General features: G+C 35.1%; 1 protein-coding gene across 1 annotated transcript in view; it reads left to right on the top strand.

Annotated features, from left to right (window-relative positions):
* GPM6A (glycoprotein M6A) overlaps window positions 1-15,468 on the top strand; it is a 114,152-nt gene that overhangs the window by 75,984 nt on the left and 22,700 nt on the right. The window contains exon 3 of the mRNA XM_009565691.2: window positions 12,651-12,807. Coding sequence (XP_009563986.1) covers window positions 12,651-12,807 — 157 coding nt within the window. The remainder of the gene's footprint in view (window positions 1-12,650; window positions 12,808-15,468) is intronic.

Here is a 15,468-nt window from a genome sequence, read left to right on the forward strand (position 1 = left end):
TATTGTTTGATGTAGGAAGATCAACAAGATACATATTTGATCTGAGTCAGAACCACTGTTCTTCAGGACAGAATATTAAATCTTTTAACTTCTGTAGTGTTATAATATCAATATCCTTTCCAAAACTTCTCTGTGAACATCAGTAGTATAGTTTGTGGAATTATTAGCGAGAAGGGAAATGTACCAAATAATACGTCACTACTACACATATCCAGTTTTCTGATTAGTACCAAGGAATTTAGATGTTCTTGTAAGAAGTATGTGACTTCTGCTTTGCTTTTTTTTGGCATGTCATTTAGAATAATGGGTATGGCTTGACTTGGTGGCTAAGGTTCATTGTTATCCTGAATGAAAGATCAGTCATTTTATTAGGCTCTAGCTTATTTTATTAGTCCCTAGGAAGCCATTAGTGCAGAACAGTCACAAATCGATGCTTTCTCTTAATAGCAAGTTTTCAAGCTGCCCTCTGCTGAATATTGAAGTGAAAATTCACTCAGGAGTCATAGTTCAAATAAATATAATTAACTGGAAATTATTAAGGAACTATAAAGCAATTTTATTTCTTAGCATTTAATTGTTTGACTTAGCTAGTAGCTTTTTGATTTATTTGTTTGTTTTGTTTACTTAAAGATATACTAAGCCAAATTCTTCCCTTAGCAGACCCACTGGAACTGAAATTTCAGTTTATTCATTTGTGAAATATTTATTTTATGTTCAAAGGGATGAGGACAAAATGTTTTGCCTAAAAGCAGATGAGCTATTGTTTTTAACTGGATAAACTGTGCAATTCTCCAAGAAATTTACACATGCCAATTTTCTACCTGCTTAAATCAGTACTACTGTGCTTTAAAAAAATAATTTTTGAAGAAGAAGGAATGCTCAATATTTTTTCACAATTATTGATTAAAAGTTGGTGATACAAAAGCCCTGTAGTTATTATACATCTTTGAAAAGCCAATAGGCGGAAAGAAAAAATAAGTAGAAATAAACAGCACAGTGCCTGCATTCTTAAAACTATACATCTTGAAATGGAAATAAAACCCATGTGTTTATTGTTCCAATTAAAAATAATAAGAATAATTAAAAAAATCTAACAATGTCCCCTACTAAACAATATTTGTTTCAAGGTTTTTAAGATATTTTGTCTCTTAAAATTCTAGCCCTATGAAGTATCTCAGGATGACCAGGAGTCTGTTCCTCTGAGATAAATACCCTATGCGTATGCTACATTGAAGTGTGTTAAATTCTGTTTAATCACACTTATTGTTTCTATCTATATTTTTTGTTAGCATAGTGGATTTCAAATATCATTCAGCATAAGAATCAATCCCTGTCTGACAGCTGCTTAGCTGGGTAGTAAGAATTAAGGGCTTGTTTAACAGTGCCCACAACTGTGTTTGTTTTGAATCCAAATAACAAAACTCACGAGCCACTCTGTATCTTTTATCTTTGTCAATACAGCTACTCATTGCATTTGAAAATCAGCAGAAGACCCCTGTAGAGAAAGCAGGGAATAGCGAGGTCATAAATGAGATCTGAAACACTCTTTTAAGTGCTTAAAATAAAAGCCAAAGTAACTAAATCCAACAAAGCCATTCAGAAATGTCCCTGTCAACCTCCCTGAGGGCATCAACAGCCCCAAAGAACCTGCAACAGGACTTGAAGTCCCCTTGGAGGGCTCTGCCTGTAGGGGTTCAGCCAAGAGCAGCAGCTCCACGGAGCAGAAGCGGGAGTCTGAATGCTGGCCCCTGATTCCAGATCCTCACACTCTTATCTGAGTTCAAATAATATATACCAGCTACAGTTCACATCTGCTTTGGAAATACTAATAAGTAGTAAATGTTTATTATTTTAAAAATGAAGAGCAGGTTTTACAGATAGTCTTAAAATTCCTTAAATGACAGGGAGTTAAATCAGTTTTCTCAGATTTATGGTTTTCTTTCCAAATTTAAATATCATAGGTAATAATGATGAAGTATTGAAGACATCCTGGAGAGAAGCTGAGTAGGGTAGAGATAGTGCTTTATAGCAAAGGCTTACAGCAAAAAAATGCTCTTTTCCTTGCTCTTTTGAGGGGCAGAGGGGGAAAAACCCCAAATCCAGTCTATAATAGGTAGCTAAAAAGGAAAAGATATTCTTTTTAAAAGGATTTAAAAGGATTTTCCTCAAAGTACTGGATTACAGCCGGACCTGAATTTCTTCAGGGTTATGTAGGTAAAACAGATGCTCTAAACTCTTGAAATGCATTCAGATGCATGAAAGCACACACTGTACAGGTATATTCCAGATGGAGTGAGCATATCTTCAAAAATCACAAAGCTGAATGAAGTAGAATATTCTCTCTTACACAGTCATTTCTAAATCCATGAACCTGTAGCAAATTGGAAGCTTATAGAAAGCATCTGGAATTACTAATGAGTGACCTTTTCCTTGGGACTAATCGCTAACTATACTGCTTTCTGAATCACTTTTATGAAACTCTATTCCCTCTAGTCTGAGACTTCTTCAATATTACCTTTATCACTTCTCTAATGGTAGCTGCTACCCCATCCCTACCACCACCAAGTGAAGAAATGCCCAGTGGGGGATTTAATGTACAGAAGTCATAAGGTGCTCTATGGGGTGCAAGTTCCTTCAGAGTGGCTATTTTAGTTTATATGATTCAAAGGAACCCTAAGAACATAAACGTGGTGATCGAAATGACCCTGCAAACTACCTTTACGATATTGTAATCATAAGAGTTGAAAGGTTTATGTTGCCCACTTCGTCAGTTTAGCAGCTCTATAAGCTTCACTGAAACTGAGATATCTGCTTGAGGCAAATGTGGTACTCAAGTCATTTTTCTAATAACTTAATAAACTGCAGTGAACATTATATTTAAAAGTACTGGGTACAATTAGAATAGTTTACTTAATCCCTGATTTTGACAAGATTCCCATGTCAGCATAAATATATATATGTTTATGAAACTTATATTATATGAGCTGGATTTTTATATTTTTGTGATGTCTGGAAGAAATTCCAGGAGAAGTTTTTAGGAAATAAGGAGCATAAGGTATGCTCGGTGTATTTCCCAACAGCATTTTTTCACAGCTCTTTCTCTTTAGTACGCAAGGCCAGTTAGTGCCATCTGTCACGTTTGTGATATATAGGCCATGAAACAAGGGAATAGCACCCTTAGAGTGGAAAATGAAGAAATCTTCCTGATAGAAGCATTAGCATTTTCTTACTACAGTCAGAGCTAGCTCAGGTCATAGTAAATTCGCTTCCTTTAAAGGTGTGAAACCAAACAGTAAACTAAATAAAGTTTCAATCTCTAAATCTGCTGTCCCTGTCTTCTCTGTTGGAAGTGCCAGAGACGCTCTACTATAGCCACCTTCTCACAGCCAAAATTTCCTTTCTTTCAAAATATGAAAGTATGTGTTTCAGATACCGTTGTGTTCAGGTTTGATGCTTGCTGATAACCTTCCTGTTAGTCAGTCTATAGCCATTGTTTATTGAAGGGATGTTATTTAGTAATATGCATATGTATGTGCAACTCTTTTCTTTGGAGGAAAAGAGTATGCACAGAACTTTTGTATCCTCCCTCTTAGTGTTTGAAAACTGCATTTTGAGAGGTAGATAAATGGATGTTATTCTGATTTCAGCTGTTTTTCTTTTTTGTTGGCTTTGCAGCTATCATGAGTTAAATATTGGTACTATTAAAAATACCATTGTTATCATTGATATAATTACGCTAACGTTAGTGAAATACCAAGAAAAGTATTACAGTGAGGGCTATAGTAAAGGCTACCTGATGTGAAATACGATGTTTGTAAATATTTGCATTAGACCATGTGGTGGTTCTGTTTTAGTTGTTTACCTAGTAAGCAATTGTACTAACCTGGTTTTCCCTGTTCTGCTACAAAAGCTTGGTGTTTTTTTGAATTTTAACTTGAATTATGCTTTAAACACTATTTGTATTATGGGAAGCAAAACATGTAAGGTTCTGTATCAGGACAGGCAATTGCTGACTCATGGAAGGTTCTGTATCATAGTACATCTGGAAATAGCAACCGTCCCAAAGAGCCCTCATGACCTCACTGGTTCTGTAAAGATAATATTCATCTGGGCATCGATTCAGGAGCAAGAAACAAGAAAGTACATGGTTTGCACTTATCAGACTAGTAGGATGACTGCCTGTGGTTGAAGTCCAGACTTGTACAGTCATTTATATTTTACTTTTCCTTTCCGTATCAAATTAATATGTTATCTAGGGAGTATGAGCTAAAGTTTTTACCTACATATCTCTAAATTTAACATGAAAAGTTTCTTATAAGATGATTTTAAAGTATGTCACCTTAGATGTATGTTTGGTTTTAGAGAATAGATTTTATTGTTGCATTTGGTCAATTCTGTACCTCCAAATGTATCTGAAAAAAGGATATATCAGCAAAACTGTCTTATTACAAAACACTTTGCAAATGCAATGCCTGGAAAAGTTCCTTAAAATCTTTGGATATTACTATATTTATACATGTGAAGTGTAGTTTCTTCTGTGACAGCAGATGGTTTTCAATTAATTTTATTTCACCTATATATTGTAGAAATCTGAGCTTGATATATAATAGTGTGTCTACTGTGTATACTGCACAGGCTGGTAATCATCTTGTACCATGAAAAATGGACAGCAATGGGCTGAGAATTGCCTTATTCAAGCTCTCTTTTGAAATCTAAAGAGAATCTGTTCTCTTGGTATTTTTGCAAGCTCTGAAGAGGTAATCTGGAGTTAAGCAGAGGATTCATATGGCTACATATACACTAGGAAGCAGTATTAGCACAATAGAAACTAATCAGTAGTCTTAAATACTTAGTGCTAATAACTTGCTGTTCATACAGTATTTATTTCAGGGGCTTATTTTGGACTCAGTCTTGCCTGAGACAATGAACTGAACATCCATTAGTGGCTAGAGTGCAGTAGGAGCACTCCTGGAACATGCTTCCCGTTCTGCTTTATTTGAAGGGAGCTCATGTTGTGCACTCTGAAAAACATGATTCAAACCATATCTCAGTAAGTGGGGACAGCTGCAGAATTTGCTTAGGAAAAAAAAAAAAATCATTTCTAAACTGAAATGCTTACAGGGATGTACCCATAATACCTGCTACTGTAAAGGTAAAGATTTGTTCCCTGAGATCAGTGGTAAAAAGAATTCTAACGAGGCTAATGAATTTTCCCACCAACAGCACCTTTTGAGTTCTTGTACGTGGATTCTGAGTATGTGTAGAAGAATGAAGTTGTCTCTGCAAAGAAGGCCTGATTTCAGCCCATGTGTCTTGTTTATGCATTGTAATTTGACAGTAACTACCAGAGAGAGCACAATATCATTGAAGTATGCATTTTTCATTTAAAAAAAAATGCAATTTACTGAAGGAGAACAGTTTCAATTTCACTGGAATGGCTCTGTCACACATAAAAAGTAACACTGGACAAATAGAGCATTTTGAAGATTAGGTGCAGAACATAGGATTTTAGATATGGTGTCATTTGTCAAAACATGCCAGCACCTGAGAATATGGAATTTGCAAGATTTTACAGTGCTGAAAAGTAACATTTGCTGCCTACTCAGCTGTAATATATACCTTTGTGTTCTGTATTTTGTTAAAAGCAAAATCAATAAGAATCTATGTAAGTAAAATTTAGGGTTTGGGAGGTACCTGCAAATATGTGGTCATCATTTCAAGAAATAATTGAATAAGGAAATCCCTAGCAGCATATGTGAATAATAGGCAGATGGTCTTAAAGTAATTCTTTAGTCTTTATATGTGCAAATACAGTCCACTACTTTTAGGCAGACAACTGTATTATTTATTACTGTATTGAGCAGTTCTCTTATTTGGTTGTCTGCAATTTTAGGTTCACTGTAACCGCTATGTGCCTACAACTTGAAGCATTTGCAACTGACTTTTCTCAGCAAGTGGTTCATCTTCATAGGAAATATCTTTTTCCCTTTTAAGTCCTAAATCTTGCTTTATGTGCCACGAAAAAAGTTAACTTGCCTTTCCACAGATCTGAAAAAGGTAAAATTAACTATTACCATCCCAATCTGTAGTTTTAGTATCAAGTTGTCAGTCTTATGCTATCAGTATTTACTGTGTGTGACTCACTCCAAGTTTATATTTGTAATAATTAAATGCTTACAAATCCTGTGCTTTTGCCACATCTTTTCACACTTTATTGCTATGGAAAGTTGTCTGGGAATTCAGTACCCATAATGCAGGACACTATCATGTAATTCTGCTAGAAATCTGCATGTTACTGTGCATTAATTTAAATCTTTTTCTTGGCCTTCAGGCAAGGAGGGCTCTGGATTTGTTCTGTGATTAATATCTTTAAAAATGTTTCTCTAGAAAGTTTTTTTTTTATTGCCACCTGAAATTTACAAGTTTATACTCTATATTAACCTAATCTCAAAAAAAATCCTTCATGGATCCATGCTGATATTTTCTGTTTTTCTTTTTCTTTTCTCTGCAGTGAGGATATTTCAGTTTCTTTTACCTCATTTATGTTGTTACCTTGAGGTTTTTGGTCTTAATTTGTGGGTAGTACGTGATCATTAATGAATCCTTCTGCCAGCTGTATGTTTTTCTTCTGAAGCTTACCTTTGCTTTACTCCTCCCTTTGTTAGCAAATGCCCTATGTTTCTTACCATCAACATCTTTGCTCAAAATGCTTAAGTGAACAATGTCATGAACTTATACCAAGAAATTCTTCCCAGCTGGTCTGGAGAACCTGAGCACTTCTTTTAAAAACTTCCAGGGGTGTGCCTTCTGCACATCCTAAACAAACCTTGCTTGCAAACATCACCTTATAACTTGGTTCTCCTCAAAAAAACACATTTGAAAAACTGCTTCTACAAGTTCAAGATATCTTGAGATAACTTGAAAGGGCAAGCTGCTGTCTCAGTCTCTTACAGCCTTTTAGTCCCTGAGGAGGCAAGAGGACCAGCATGAAGGCCAGCATTGTTGTTTGCAGAGATCATTGTGCATTCTAAATGTGAACATCAACTCTTTAAAGTTCCTTGTGATTTTAAAAAAAAAACAAAGATGAAAAACCTACCCCAGTGGTAGTGATTACATGCATTTCTTGTCTTCATATATTGTCTATGCCAGCAATAAAAAAGGTGCAATTTTTTAATTAAAACTTGTACTATGTTAATCTAACTTAGTAGTACTATGATAGATTTGGTAATTTATTTTCGTTATAGTGTTTGGGGTTTTTTTTTAGCTTATAAATAGGTATAATTGCCTGAATGTACTTGCATTCAGAAAGCATAGGTATAGTTTGCTGGCAGTTATGTTCTATTCAGCACCTGTACTATCTGAATCTCATTATCTGCACTTGGAGAAGTTATATTATAAATTCAGAAAGAGAAATGTGAGGCAGAATTATAAATGCTGGAAAACTAGTTCCACAGTAATGCCTAGTACTCTGGTGGGCTACGCTAACCAAAACATCTGTAATAGGCTTTTATTTGTTGTTCATGCTGAAGTGTACACATACTTCTTTGAATAAAAAGGCTTTCTGGACAACATGAGAATCAAATGTAACAGGGCAAATGAATGTGGTGTTTTGTGGGTTTCTTTTGTTTCTGCTAATTGCAGATAAATGTTTACAATTCATTCCTATATTATCCAAATTAAAGAAAATATCCCTAGCTACTCCGTAGGTTGTTCCAAGGCAATATGAAGTAATTTTTATAGAAAATTCAATTAGCATGCAAGAGCTGAGTACCAGCCTTCAACACTGAGGGCAGAAAGTATACCATGATTAGACTGAATAGTGCAAATTCTTCAGGAATACTACAATTTTCAGTTCCTGGAGAACACAGGAGAATATAAAGGGTCAATCTTAACAGTTACTGGGGAAGTAAATCCACTTATTATAGTGGAGCACTACTGATTTGCTGCAGTGAAGCAACTAGCTATTACTGCTAGACACAGTTAACAGAAGCCAATTATGAATATTGAAATACTTTTGAAACAGGATGTAATAACTATAAGCTCAGTTGATTGAAGTTCAACAACAAAATAATAACTAATCTGTTATAACATATTTCTTGCAAAAGCCTGCTATATATAGACATCACAGAATCATAAGGGTTGGAAGGCACCTCTGGAGATCATCTAGTCCAATCCGCCTGCTAAAGCATGTTTCCTTATAGCAGGTTGCACAGGAATGTGTCCAGGCAGGTTTTGAATTTCCCCAGAGAGGATATCCTACAGCCTCTCTGGGCAGCTGATTTCTGTCTTCTGCCACTCTCAGTAAAGTTTTTCCCCATGTTGTGGTGGAACTTCCTGTGCTCTAGTTTGTGCCCACTGCCCATTGTCCTGTTATTGGGCTCCACCAGGAAGAGTCTGGCCTCATCCTCCTGACACCTGCCCTTTAATGTATTTATGATTGATAAGATCCCCTTCTCTTCTCCTGGCTAAACAGACCCCGCCTTTCAGCCTTTCCTTGTAAGAGAGAGGCTCCAATCTCCTAATAATCTTTGTGGCCCTTTGCTGGGCTCTCAAGTAGTTCCCTGTTTTTCTTTATCTGGGGAGTCCAGAGCTGGATACAATACTCCAGATGGGAGTACTGACTAGGGAAGAGTAGAGGGGAAGGATAGCCTCCCTCAACATGGTGGCCACGCTCTTCCTGATGTGCCCCAGGATATCATTTGCCTTCTTGGTCACGAGGCACATCACCGGCTCATGATTAACTTGTCCACCAGTGCTCTCAGGTAGTTCTTTGCAGAGCTGCTTTCCAACAGGCCAAACCCTAACCTGTGCTGATGTGTGGTGTTATTCATCCTGAGGTGCAGGACTCTGCACTTCCCTTTCTTAAACTTGATCATTCATCAGTTAATCTTACAGCTTGCTGATTTTTGTTTTTATTTTGTTTTAAACCTTAAATTTGCCAAAGCACCATGAAAATACACAGCAGGAAATCTGCAACATAGATCTGACTCAGAATGTTTTTGTTCACCTCTGACTAGTGTCTGCTGGGATTGTCTACTCTGTACTCAGCTGCCACTTGTTCTTTGAGATGTTAGCATTGATGGCTTCCATCAGTAACTTCTATCAGAGAAAGAAAGTGTTTTCTCTAAAACTGTTTTAATATTCATCTTGTTGGATAGAATCCAGATTCAGACTAATGAATTAGGATGTCCATTTAATATGAAGTAATCAATGACCCAACAACAGAATAAGGACTACAAATTGAAAGATCAACTTAATTTAAATCACAAATTGAAACCAGCTATGTTTGTGTCTTTAACATTTCTGAATATAGTGTTGTGAGGGAAATCACATCTGGAACCCATGGAACCTCTGCAAGATTAAGACAGTATGCAAAATATATTTTAGATCATTCTATAAAAATGTTTTTACTAATTTCAAGATGTTTTTCACAGTTTATTTACATTTAGATATTCAACTTATTCTACCCAGCAACCTAGGCTGAAATGTGAAGACTGCATGATCATTGCAGATTTGTTAAAATTAGATTTGCTTTCACTATCTTTATTTATTGCCTTTTAATAGCAATATTTCAAGACTTTAATTACATCATTATATAATACCAATAGGACTCCTGCATTTAGTAAACAGGCATGCAAGTTTCTTTTTGGTCTTCTCATTTAACGTATATTTGGTCTATCTTTCAAATCCTGTCACAAGTATAAAATTTATAGTTATAATTTTGTGTCTTCTTCCTTTAATCCTTACCCACCTCTTTCCTTTCATTCCAGCCTACACATGTGCAAGCCCTGCTTACCTTCTTCTTTTTTCCTTATCTACCTTGTCCATTGGCTCATGTTTAGCTCCACCTCTACTTCCCTTGTTGCTCTCGTGCTGTCTGCAGCATTTGAGACTTCACTGAAGCACAGATGACAATCTCCCTGAGCTCATCCACAAAGAATCAAATTTTATTTTAAAGAAAGGCAATCTCCATTTTACAAGGCCATTTTACAAGTATTTTACAAGTATTTTATTATCTATTTTAATTTCATTGGAAAATCAAAATCTATGTGAAATTTAGTATATGCTGCAGAATAATTTAGCACAAACACTATCTTCAAACCTATATATATAAAATGTCACTGTTGTGATATGTTTTCTTTAAACACAGCACACATTAAACTTAATTACGTTGTAATGCAATTCTATGTGATTCTTAAAGAGGTAGTTGAATGATTGTTTCCCAATTTCTATTTATATTTTCATTCCTTGCATTATAAAAGATCCTTCCTGCTTGGACTAAGTCGGACTATTTCATCTCAGATAGTCTGATCAGTAGAGATTTTACCACTCTCTGTAGAGAATGTACGAAGAAGAAATTGTTTTCTATATTTGGCTAGTGTATAGTTATATATAATTTTCTTGTAGAAGACTTAAGTGGAAGTTATTCCTTTAGTTACACATAAGGCAGAGGAAAATGCAGAGATGTTTTAGTATGCTTTTTGCTACAAGCAGCTCAGTGGGAGGCTCAGCACAGGTGGTTTAAAGGCTGTTGCAAGGGCTGAAATAGTCCCTGGACTTCCCAAAAATCTTAATCTCTTTAGGGCAATGATAGCTTGTAATTTCTACCGCACTGTGCACACTGATGTCTCTGAGGAGTCGCTTCTGGCAGGACTCCCACACTTTAGCTGCTGCTGGAGGTCAGAATTTTATAAGGTGTATAATGCAGGAAGTGGAAATCTTATGGAATAGTCACAAAGTTGCTCTCTGTTTGTTTCTTCTCAGTTTATTTTCATCAGTAATGACAAGATAGGCTCAAAACATAATCATCCTTTTAGAACAGTATTGAACTAGGTGAATTATTATAAAATTAAGGGAATGGGATATTTTACAGTGTAATCAACAATTATACACATTAAAAGAGATCTAATCTTTGCATTATCTAATACTGTCTATAGCATTAAATTTGTTTCACCATTTAGAATAGTTAATGTATCTATTCCATACAGATACCAACTAACCCTAATTTTGACTTGAGTATGAAAGAAAATGTGATGCAGAAAAAAGCTGAGAGCGTTTTGTTACTGGAAAACTAGGGAAAAGGCATATCCTGCCTCATTCTCAAACCCCTTCAGTTATGACCTTCTGAAAAATGCTACAAAGCATTGATTTATAATACTTTTTCTACCTTCAATAAGTTCATAAGTCTAACTGCATTTTTATGAAACTGATGCAAGCTTAAGCTACATTCAGTGAAGTGTGTATGACACAGTCATACATCTGAAATATCAACTGTAAACATAAACTTGACATTTAGTGTCCTGAAAAGCATAGAAACTCAAAGATATTTTAGTGGATTTTTGAAGTTTGCTATTGTATTACACATGTAAAACATGTATTGAGAGTTGTCTTTTGGGTGATGGTGAAAAGTGTGATCCTAAAGAAATGTTATCATTCAATATTTCTTTTTTTTAACAATGAAAGTATTAATCTTTGTCTTGAGAAATGTACAGCTTGGGTAGTTGTTTAGTGCATTTCAAAATTCATCTTGCAGATCCTTATGGGTCTCTGGCTTATTTTTTTGTCCTACTTTGTAGTAAACTGTTGCTGTCTTGACCTGGACAATATGACTAGAACTTACTAAAATCTTAAACCTGCATGTTACCATTTTCTAAAGAGTTGCTCACCCCCTTCTGTGTCATATTAATAACCTGGAAGCTTACTGTGGCCAGCTTTTCAGGGAAGTCCATGTAGGAAACATTGAAACTTTCTGATCCAACAGAATGGTCACCAGGGATGTTTCCAAATTTAGACAAACAGAGCGGAGACATGCTTTCAAACATCTTTGCATAGACTCTGGTCATGAGAGAACATTTAGGAGGCAGAGCCTCTTTAAGACATCGTTGACACAGTGCCAGGCAGGACAACCACACTACAGTCTTCTTTGTAATAGATTGAGCCTTCTAGGGCTCTGCGTGTTACACTGTAAGACATTCTTCTGTTTCTTGAGCTTTGCGTCTGCAAAATGATGTTTTTAAAGCCCCACTAAAGAAGAATGCCAGATGATCTGACCTTATTACTTTTGCAATAATGTCTTTCTGGTTTGTAAAGTTAGGGATCCCTCTTGGTGACTTTATTATTCTATCAGATATGTTGTCCATTGGAGATGAGTGGAACAATAATAATGAGGAAAAGATAGAACAGACTGCCATTGTAGTTTAAGGACTACTTGTACATATAGAAGTGTTTACTGAAAATGGTGACAAAATATCTTTTCTATAACCTAAGTGCTGGATATAATGTGTTACTTAGGAGGTGTATCAGATTTCTGTTTTCTTTTTCTCTTCTTTTTTCCTTCATCATTGTATGTAGAGGAGAAATGAAAATTAACTGCCTTTTAGCTTATTCTGGCAAATTCCGCTATAACCAACAGAGATCCATTTTTACATTTTATTAAATTAAATGACCCGGTATTTCTTATATCAATGCTGCTTTACTATCCAAAGTTCACACCTGTCCTCAGTTGCAGCTGTCACTATAGGACTTCAGCATTTAAGCTGACTACGGTGCAGAAACTTTGAGGCTTTTGGGGTCTAATTATCTCACCCTGAAATTTCAGAGTCAGCTTTAAGTATTTATTCAGATAAATAATTTTTGCTGTTCCTATACAGGATTGACATCTTCAAGTATGTGATATACGGTGTAGCAGCTGCATTCTTTGTATATGGCATTTTGCTGATGGTGGAGGGATTCTTTACAACTGGTGCCATCAAGGATCTCTACGGGGATTTCAAAATCACCACTTGCGGCAGATGTGTCAGTGCCTGGGTAAGTGGTAAAGAAAGCTTTTGTACTTATGACAATTTCAACATATTTTGTATATTTATAGTGTCTCGTGCTGTTCCATTTTGAGGGGTTTTTTGTTTCTTTAATATTTTCTGATACTTTTAGTATCAGTTAGCTTACTGATTAAAAATCATAACAAAGGAGAATAGAGTATTAGAAATGTTCTCTATATTGTTTAATCACTAATTAACTCTTGCTACCTGTGACCAATTAATTCCAATAACTGAATGGGAAAGCTTATTGTCTGAGCAACTTAATCTGTTTGGGACAAGACTAAAATGTCTGTCATGCCTTCAGCAGTACTAGGCAAGAAATATTTTTCTTACTAATGTTTTCACTGTTATTTTAGAGAACTTGCCCATTTTGCTTTGGGACAGACAAGCCAAGATATGTCATTAGATTTTGTTTTGTTTTAATGTGGCAAACAGCCCACTATTTACTCGTACATTATTCTGGTTTGGAGAGACCATTCACTTATTACCCTGGAAAACTTAGATTTAAAAAAATCTAATTTGTACTGGGACTTAAATGGAGGTTTCTGATATTAAAATTGCTATTTGAACTGGGATTATTTTAAGATCTCTGCTTTATATCAGGAAAGTAAGTAACTTTTTTGGTATTTGACTCTTCTGTTTCTATGGCAAGAGGCCTGGACACCTGGTAGATGTTGGACTTAGATATTTCTGCAAACAGCATCAGTATCAACGAATCATATTTTCTGTTGAAAAATAAATGATTAAATAAACCCAGGTAGATCTGAGTATTAAGGTCTGCTTAATGTCATACTGTATTTGCAATAACTGATGTAGAAAAATAATAGACAGAGGAGGGTTCCCCATTGTATCTTCGAACAAATGTCAACTTTTATTAAACTTGAATACACACTAGGAATAAATAACAGCAGTAGAGAATATCTTCCAGTCACACTAAAGTCTATCAAAAGGTATTTTGGATATCATGACATTTAGGGTTAAACTGACCACAGATAGTCTACACGTTGGAGACTGAGGTATATGGCATGTATGCCATCCCTACATAGACGATATACGTTCCATGGGAATTCAGGTTTTTTCATTTTTTTCTTTTCTGTTTATTTCTCTTAAATTTTGGCACTTTGACTAAGAATGGTTTTAAAGTCTTTAAATAAACACACATAAAGACTAGGGACATTTCTAATAAAGAACAGTCATTTCTCAGACCAACACGGCTTTCTTCTCCTAGCAAGGAATCTCTAATTTATATTCACTGAGAACCTATTAAGCTAGATCAAATTCTGTACAGAGTAGCATATTTTTCAGGCCATTACTTTTTCTTCACGGCTCCCATGAATGCCAGTCCTCAGTATTGCAGTAGAGCAATGCTGGATCCCCTCACAGTTTTGATGCCTTTGAAGTACAAACTGTAATTCTGTAGTACATATCTAGAAGAAATGAACACATAAGCATCTGTTCTATGGTCATTATTAATAATTCATTAAATTAATACCCCTGGCATTTTACTTTCCTCATCAGTAATTTGTAATATTTGCGTAAACCTGTGTTGATATACGTTGTGCAGGTAAGGTTAAGGCTGTATACTGTTTATGATCATAATTAAAATAAGCCATCAAATATTTTGAGTTAAAGATGTTGTTATTCTTGAAGTTAGTGGAAGTTTTTTCTTTTCCCTGTAGAAGAAAAAAACTCCGCATTTTAATAGCTTGTCTTATTCTGATGATATATCAGTAAAGTTGTTATACAAATGTCTGGAACTATTTTGGTTTATTGTTCTGGCTTTTGCTGCTATGCTGTAGGTATTTGAGAATAAGACAGTATATACAGTATTTTTGTCAATTAAACCTTGATATCCTTTTTGACTAAGTTTATTTTTATTATCTCATATTTAAAATTCTTAATGGATAAATAACTGTTTACATTTTAAACAAAAACAAACCACATTTGAAATTCGGATATATTTCAATTATTTCAATTATAAATAATCGTACTATAGCACAATTAATAAAGAATGGGAGTAAGGCCTGAAGCTATCTGTGGCACTGTTCGTGTATTTGTGATTCAATACTTTCACTATTTATATTTAACTAACTTGATGATGGAAAACCTCATTTACACCTTGTTTTACCATGTATTTTACAGAGTCAATAAAAAAAAGAGGGAAGGAATGCAAATGAGGCTTTTTCCTTAAAAAGTTTTACTTTTATGAAAATTTTATGGCATGAAATGGGCAAGCAGTTCTTTTTATTTAATCAGAAACCATTCAATACAGATCTCAAACTGGTAGTTTTATTTTTATTTCTTTGTATCTTACCTTTTAAAAGAAATACCGTAGGGCTCTAGAGAAAGATGTTTTATATTCTAAGTTGCATTGACCAATATTTCTTCTGTGTCTTTAGCATTTAGGAACCTGTTATTTCAGTGAGTGAAAGAGATTTGAGAATTATTTTGGCCACCTGAATACCTGTGTTTTATTTGACCTTTGATCCTTGAGAGCTAAAACTAAAATTTGAACTTCCCAAATTCTTCCAGATTTTGTTTTGCAGGAACCTGTGTGAATGTTTGTTTGTTTTTTTCAAAAAGCCCCCGCGTTTATAAAGGGTGTGAATTTGTTGCTTCATCTTGCCCCTACCAGACGACTTATTCTAGA

This window comes from Cuculus canorus, chromosome 4, assembly GCF_017976375.1.
Source record: "Cuculus canorus isolate bCucCan1 chromosome 4, bCucCan1.pri, whole genome shotgun sequence".
In the NCBI taxonomy this organism is placed as follows: Eukaryota; Metazoa; Chordata; class Aves; order Cuculiformes; family Cuculidae; genus Cuculus; species Cuculus canorus.